The sequence below is a fragment of the Cariama cristata genome, unplaced genomic scaffold, assembly GCF_000690535.1.
Source record: "Cariama cristata isolate BGI_N322 unplaced genomic scaffold, ASM69053v1 scaffold36753, whole genome shotgun sequence".
Classification (NCBI taxonomy): Eukaryota; Metazoa; Chordata; class Aves; order Cariamiformes; family Cariamidae; genus Cariama; species Cariama cristata.
In genome coordinates, this window is record NW_009610773.1 from 5,349 (window position 1) to 13,575 (window position 8,227).

At 44.9% G+C, this 8,227-nt stretch overlaps 1 protein-coding gene across 1 annotated transcript in view; it reads left to right on the forward strand.

Annotated features, from left to right (window-relative positions):
- The first annotated feature begins 6,137 nt into the window (after nt 1-6,137).
- KLHL26 (kelch-like family member 26) overlaps nt 6,138-8,227 on the forward strand; it is a 5,225-nt gene continuing 3,135 nt past the window's right edge. The window contains exon 1 of the mRNA XM_009697986.1: nt 6,138-6,319. Coding sequence (XP_009696288.1) covers nt 6,138-6,319 — 182 coding nt within the window. The remainder of the gene's footprint in view (nt 6,320-8,227) is intronic.

Below are 8,227 nucleotides of genomic sequence, written 5' to 3' on the forward strand. Positions count from 1 at the left end.
CCTCTTTGTGAGGGGGACAAGCCTGTTGGGTCCCTGTAATGCAAATAAAGAAAAAGCTTGATTTGTTGGGCTTTGTTCTTCTTTTTAAATAGTGAATGTTGCTTGTTCTCCCTTTGCCAAACGTTAACTTTCCTTAAATTTTGAGACTTGAAGCATAAAAGGCGAAAGACGAGATGTTTCAAACTTCACTATTCTTCAGGCATTTTACAGAAGACCTTTTTTTTCCACACAAAGTATTACTCCTTCTAAAGCTCAGACCCATTTATAATCTCTTTATTGGAGCACTCCAAATTGCTAGTCACTTTTAAATAGAGATATTAGTCTCAGGCTTTCTACTTGTATTTATTGCCTTTGATGAAAGAGAGGGTGTCAGGAGATGAAAATGAGTGGAGGCAGAGGAGAGAAATAGGAGAAATTAAGGGAAGGAGGTGGAAAAGGGAACAAAGAAATCGATTAAATGATTTTGCTCGCATATCTTTCTGAAGGATGATTATGTTTCTCTGGAAAACATCCCCTTCATTCGATGTGTTAATATTTAATCAGTTGCTGATCATTAAGTGCTCATTGTTGTTGCTAATTTGGACAGGGAAGCGATGGTAAATGTTGTTTCTGATGGGGTGCTGGTGACAATCTTGCTTGCTGCTGGGAATGTAAAGTAGGTTAACAGGGCAGGTATTTTTAAGACTCATTGCCTGGCAGCATCAATCTTCCTTGCACCCGAACTTCAAGGAAACATCTTGATGCCTTTTCGTAGGGGGGTGCAAAGGCCATGGAAGCCTTATCCGAAAGTCCCGGTAAGAGTCCGTGAAACAGCAGATCTGCGGTAAAGGGTTTAGCCTTTTTGCCCTAACATAACATTTGTTAGTGTGAGGTGCTGAAAACTCATTTTCATCATTTGGGCATGTGATATAAAGCCTCAGGATCTGAAATATTACAGTAACCATGGCTACCAGTGACTTATCTGAGGGAGTTTGACTTTTGTTTTGATTTTAAGTGTCTTAATTGTAGTTTAAAAATCAGAATCTGAATGTGTTTTTTACTTAGGCGTGAAACTAAAGGCATTAAATGATTTGCATTATTAAAATATCTATAATGCTGCCTTTCAAAGGTTCTTAAAGAACGTCCTTAATATTCATACCCTATGTTCTAAATAAAGTTACTCTTCAGCTTTATGTTAGTTCTGCTGCTCTCACCACAAAAAATTTCTTGCAGGCTTGAGTGCTCAGAAGGTGCCTCGCTGGCTATTTTGCAATCCCAAGTCCTTTGTTTATCCGCAGAAAAACTGAGGCTCTGCGTACTTGATGCATGCGAACACACACACACGTGCTGCTGCTTTTCCGCCCTCCTCTCTTGTACCCCAGCCATGCCCCGCAGGGTCCTACCTTTAGAGCTTGTGTTTACTGTAGAGGCTGGCTGTTGGAAGCTTGCCCTGCTTCGAAATCTTGCCAGCCCCCTTGAGTTTCTCCTGTATGAAAAATTACCAAGCACCACCTGCCCAGAGAGTGGGAAAACGTGGGTGGATATTAGCAAGGATGCTGAACTGGGATGGAGAGCGAGCCTCGCTAGCACCAAACTAGCCCTCCTTCCAAGGAGGACCATGTTGTGAAAGAAGAGGAGGAAGACGACAGGCAGTTGTGTAGCAAAAGATTTTTCTTATTTAATTCAATCACTGAAATGTTCTAATCTGGCCTGGTCTAATTCTCTCCATTTGTACTTGTGCAGGAGTTGCAAACACGCTGAAATATGAACTCATGCTCGGTAAGCCTTTAATTCCAGCTTTGATGTTTTTAATCATCGGTACAGATTTGGTAAAAATGATTCATTAGCTTGAAACGCATCTTGGATTACACGTGATGTTGTGGAGAATCAAGGAGGCAGAGACAGGAGACAGTTGTTCTTTGGGATGTTCTTTCTGCCTCATCTGAACTGATTCTTGAAGTATGGCCCTTAAATGTCTCTCAGCCCGCAAGCTTTAGAGACCTCTTGGGCGTCCTGCCCTGCGTTCAGATGCCTCCTCGCTGCATCTGTTTCTGGTCAAAAACGCAGTAGTCCTTGCTCCAAAACATGTCAGCTAAGGATGTGGTCAGCGTGCTTGGGGCAAGGATGAGCACATGGCCAAACTCCTGCAATAGGTACAGCAGCAGGAGGAGAATTTCTGGGCTTGTTTGCCTTCCCTGCCTGCTGTCTGGCTGGAACCACTCCCTTAACCCTCGCTTTAACATTTCCACAAGCCTGCAATGTGTGTATGGTTGTGGGTTGATTCTCCCCAAGGTACGGTCACGTACGCCATGCTGAACTGTATCCTGCAGTGACTGGAGAGGATTGAAAGCAATCTGGCTTTAGAGCCGCGGCTTGGAGACAAATCCTCAATCCCATTACTTGTTCCCTGGCGGTCCCTTTTTGAAAATCGGGTACCAGTGATGTTACCAGAGACTTGGAGGCTGCTGCCCCACCGGATTGCCCTTCTGAATCAACGTGTCTATTGAATTCCAGCTGACCCCGCCGTTCGTGCGACGGATGCGGTTACATGAATATAAAGATGCCTTTCACTGCTACAGTTATTTCCATATGGAAAGTGGGATTTCTGTTCCTGTAAAGTCACCTTTATACGAACGTATTCAGGTTAGAGGCCCTGATCACGTAAACATTTTCAGATCCCCTTGCAGGTCACTGTGAAGCCCATGGGATGTGCAGTGGAAGTGCTGCTTGATGTGAATGTGTTTTTTGTATTTTACATTTTTTCAAAGGATAAATTGGACTGGGTGCAGCCAGACACACTTGACCCCGCTCCGAGCTAGTGTGCTCGGCCCCTGCCAAAGAACGCTCCGGCCACAGAAACCTCCGCAAAGCTCTGCGGCAGGGGAAGGACTTCACTCAGTGCCGTCCTTTTGAGGACAAAGACAAAAAACCAAGGAAAATTCCAGAAGCCCTCCAGCCCTGCCTCAGTTAGAAAAGGAAGGGGGAAGGAGCGAAATAAACACTTTCTCACTATTGTGTGATGAAAGGCTTTTATCTTGAAGGCATATTCTGAACTGCTGAGGAGTAGATGCAACTCTTCCAAAGTTTGTCTGCAAGGCTGTTTCTTCTGTTACAAATTGTTAAGCAGCTGAGTACACAGCATATTGAGATCTCAAATGAGATAGGGACGGCCTCACAAAGGCACTTTCAGATGTTCAAGGCTTCCTTTTGTGCTTTTATTTTTTTTTTTATTTAATCTCTGGCATCCAACTGCTGCCTCTCTTCTTCCTCTGTTCCTAATGCAGGGCAAGGAGTGGAAAGCAAGGCCGTGCGGCAGAACGCGGCTGCGGTGTGCCCCGCGGTCCGGCAGCCGGGTTCGAGCCAAGCCTGCTTTTGTCACAAATCCCTTTTTACTAACTGCGTTGCAAACAGCGCTTGTCGCTGTTTTCTCACCTCTCCTCCTCCCCTTTTGTTTTTTGTTAAGTGTCTGTCTTGATTTGTCATGCTTTGTGTGGATTTAACTTTTGCTTCCAGCTTATGTGTTTCTTCTAAAAATTCTTTCTTTTTTTTTTCCCAAACTGAAGAAAACTGGACATTATCAATGCTTCTCTTACTGTTTGGTTTGGTTTTGTCTTTCCCGTCCCCCCAACCACCTCCCGGAGGATTGTGTAATCATTGGATCCTTCTATTCTATACCTGTAAATAGACAAAGGAACGAGTACAGAGAGTTTTTCTGGGGTAGCTGTTCACAATTACCTATTGAAGTGAATCGCACATGCAAACATGTTTATTCCGGCACAGAAATATCTACCTGCCCGGATTTAGTCCTTCATCTACTTGAAACTTACGCTGTGGTTATTAAAAGTGTCTGTAAAAGTTAATTTGGAAAAAAGAAAGAAGAGGAATATTTGTTCAGGTAAAGCTTGTTGTTTGAAGAGGCACTCAAACTGGGAGGGTTGTGAAAGCAATCCTATATGGGTAAGCTCTTGGGCTGGGAGAAGGAATATTTAAAATTGGTATGAAAAAAATGCTCAAGAAAATTCCCATGGGAAGAATCCTGCGGGAGATCGAGTCTAATGACATTACGGTAAACTCGGGAGTTACCATCTCCCAGATGAGCCGCTGGAGCTGTCTGTGTGTATTTTACCTGTCCGGCGTGAAGCAAAATGGGTTTGCTCAGTGAATGATACTGTATTCAGAGGCGAGATCATTTCCTTGCTTATGCTGGATGTTTCCTCCTTTCGACTCCTGCGAATCAAAGCCATTGTTCCAGAGAGGAGAGTAAAATGAGTTTGACGTGATGAATATTCATGCACTCGCTCCCTCCAATCTCTTTCCTCTTGCGCCATGGGAAGAGCTGGAGTGGAGAGACGTTTCTTGGCTCGCGGAGTAATGGATAAAGGTCTTGTCAGCAACTGACTCTTTGCTAATCCTTCTTATTATAGGAAGGATGTTGTAGCTGGACTCCGCTCTCTGAACTAAGACTTTTTAGTATGCTTTGACTTTAAGGTAGGAATTTCAGGTCTGTGCTACAAGAAGCACAGCTGACAGGTATCAGTCATCCTGGTAGGAACTCCTATGAATTTTGAGGCACGTCCCCAAGCCTGAGGAGTTTTGAAACAGACTGCAAAGATTTCATATCTGCATCCTGCAGCATCCCAAAGAGCTCTGGAGCTCCTCGCACAAAGCGGCTGCCCTCTCAGTGCTCTGATGAACATCACAGATTTCCCCTAACTCGCCTCTTCTGTAAGGCTTGCAGGAAATTGCAATCCGATAAGTTAGGCAAGTAGCAAGTCCTGACCATTGTTCCTTATTGTTTGAGGATTGTTTACATCCCTTTTTTTGTTATCCCATCTCCCTGACTCTTCTCTGACCCTGCCTACTTGTTTTGTCCATTGTGTGTGGCTTTTGTTGTTGTTTCGGTAGTGAACTCTTAGGGACAGTTGTTAGCAAACGATGGGATGGTGCAGCCCCTAGCACACTGGGACCTAGTCTCTGTACTATGTTTTTGGCTTTGTTGGTATGTTCTACCTAAATAACAATAATACCCTTTAAGTACAGTACTAAGTGCACTTTCCCACTGTGGACTTGGGAGCAAGTAATGCAGCCTTCCAGATTTGGTATGATCTACTTGGGATTTTTTATGTCACGCTTCCATAAAATATTTCTTAAAATGCAGAGACCAAATAGGAGCATGCTTCTGAAAACATAAACCCCATCCTGAATACTTGTCCTTGTGCATGCTTTCTTCCCAGAAGGACTCGGATCTTGATCCTGAAAAGTGGTTCACAGTTGGATTAAATTTGCAAATGAATTTAGGATTTCCTGCTTCTGTTGGCGTGAGTGGACCTCGTTTGGTGGGCAGGGCATGCTGGCCCACTGTCGCCTGGCTCAGGAAATCTGCAGCATAATTGTAGTTATTTGCAGAGGAGCACAGAGCATCTAATAGTCTTTTCCACTTGTGCAGAGATACTGCTGATGTTCACCTCCAAATGCAGCGTTCTCACCGACAAGTGCATCTGAGGCCAAGTGAATCTAAGAACGATGCTCTCCACGCTGGGGAACATGTGCGAGAAGCATTGGGAAAACCAAGGAAATATTTACACTGGGAGGGGACTGTTTACAGTGCAGTTCAAACAGTTGACGTTATTTAGAGCAGCCAGTGAGAAGTAATATTTTGCTTTTGCTCTTCTCATGAGGGTCAGGCATAAGGAAAGGATCAAATAGGGCGAGCAGGGCTGTCCTTGGACGGTGCAGAGTATCTAACAGCTGCAGTCAGGATAGGTGGTGAGAAGAATAAGCAACTGTGATTCAGTCTCGTGGTTGAAGTCAAGGTCAGGGTGGACTCTGGGGTACTTGTAGTGTGGGGACACCGGTGTTCGTTGGAGAGTTTGGCCCCACTAGCTGATGTTTGGATGCTCTCTGAGGCCCATGTGTGCTGCAGCATGACGGGTTGTCAGTAATGCGAAAGTATAATTTAAAAATTTGGAAGTCTTTTTTGTACTGGGAGAAGGGAATACAACTGAGGTACTGATGTCATGATGTTCTGTGTGGCTATTGAGCTGGGAATTTGCGTTCAAACTGCTTCATGTTACAGTATCTGCCCCAGCATGCTTTGTAGGTATACCACATACTGTTTTAATTTAAAACCAGCCTGTCTCTCTTGTTCTGTTTTTAGCATGGCTGACAAGAACAGCACCCTGAAATGCACGTTCTCTGCTCCTGGCCACAGCACCACTCTACTGCAGGGACTGGCCTCGCTCCGAGCTCAGGCTCAGCTGCTTGATGTCATCCTCACTATAAATAATGAAGTGTTTCAGGTTCATAAAGTTGTCTTGGCTGCCTGCAGTGACTATTTCAGGTGAGAATCCGATAGGGAAGCAGGCATTTTTACCTTTCCCATTGGTTTTCTGTTTCCCCGTCCTCCCCCACCCCAACCTCCCCACCACACCCCAAAAACCACACCCATGCATAACCCTTTGGAGGTATGGTTTGCCCCGTGGATGTTGGTGGGATTACCTGCAGGCATGTAGAGGCTCGGAGTCAGTCCTTCTGCACACAGATTAGGTTTGAGCTGCTGGGCCAAGACGCAAGTTCAAGCCCAGGTCTTGAACCCTCCTCGGCAGCATTGGTAGGTGCTCTGCCTGCTGAAGGAAACAGGCTTTTGCCCTGCAGCTACTTGAGCTGATTTCGAAGCGGCAGCGAGGGCTCTGAAATGAGTCATCCCATTGATCGATGGTGCCCACTGTAAATACACTCAGGTTATCTTTAAATACCACTGATCTGTCTGTAGTGCTTATGGTTCACAGGCTGAAGGTTATGAAGCATTTTGGGTGCGTTCCCCAGACCCCTGGGAGATAGGGGAGAATTGACCTGTCTTGTGTGGGTAGAAAACTGAAGCACAGAGATGAGTTTTCTCAGCCAAATTAATGCAGGGTGAGCCAATTGCAGAGCAGTAAATTCAGTCTTCAGTGAAAATATGTATTCATCCATCTTGCCTCTGTCAAACTCCTTTGTAATGGTTCTGTGACTTGAAATGACTTCTCTTTTGAGTTGGGGATCTTTTTTTCTGGCAGGACGAGGAGCAGTGTCACGTGAGGGGCATGCTGGAGGCAACGGGTATAGGAAGGGTTCAAAATCACAGAGAACTCGGCCTGGGTGTTGTTCTGGACTGCAGGTCATAGCAAGTAAGGGTGGAGAAGGGCTGTTCACCAGGGTTCGCAGACCCTTGACCCGTAGGTGCCTTCCTGACCCGAGCAGACTGGTTTGCTGAGGAGGTAACCAAGAGCAAGGGACTTCAGTGTCCCTTGGCGTATCTCTTGTATCCCTTCGCCCATTTCTTCAGCTGCTCTGATGGTGTCTGTCTTGTGTACACACGTATTTTCTAGGCTGTTCCCTTCTCTCTCCCTTTGGTAACATAAACCTTCCAAGCTTATCACTCTCCCTAACAGGCATGCAATTAATGATGGAGCTGATCTCCCACCAAATGCTAATAGCACTATTTGTATTCATAAATGCTGTATGCAGTGCCACTGCTAGTGTGTTTTCACTGTCAAAATATAATTGCTGAGTAGGTTTCTTGTTATAACTTCTGTGGTGCTAAGGAAGGTTGTCCTGGGGAACAATGGCAGAATAATCTAGCTTTTGAAAATACTCTGTTTTTATGCAGAAGCGGGGAGGGCACAGAGTGAAATTGAGGCATTTATATAATCAGCATTTTAGAACCATAACACTTTTTAAAGGAATTGCATTCTATTTGATGATTTGGCTTCATCATGGCAACAATAATGCTTTTCTTTCCTTATGCACGTTCAGCTCCATAGCTCATGCAGGAGTACGCATATGTCTGCATATCCTCTGGGGCAAGGGATCAGGGCAGCGTGCTGTTCTGTGACATGGGAATTGCGAGGGGATTTTAGCAGAATGCTCTCATCTGCTATATGGACAAATAATTGCGAACAGTATTCCTGGTCACTGGGTTACAGAAAGCTGATTTCATATGCAGATATTTCCTTATTTAGGTCATGTAGGATTTCTTGGGTTTATGCTGGACGGCAGCAGGTTTTCTAGCCTGGTTTGGACAGGAAACTTGGAACTCCTGTCTTTTGACAGTGTTCCCAAGATATTCCTTTATTCCTGTGTTGATGCAGAAGAGCAGGGTCTGTTCAGCATTTTTTCTGACTGACTTGCACCTTAGAGTCACCGCAGCTTCCTAAGGCAGCTCTAGTGACACCATGCCTTCGCAATGAATTTACCTTTCCGATGTGAA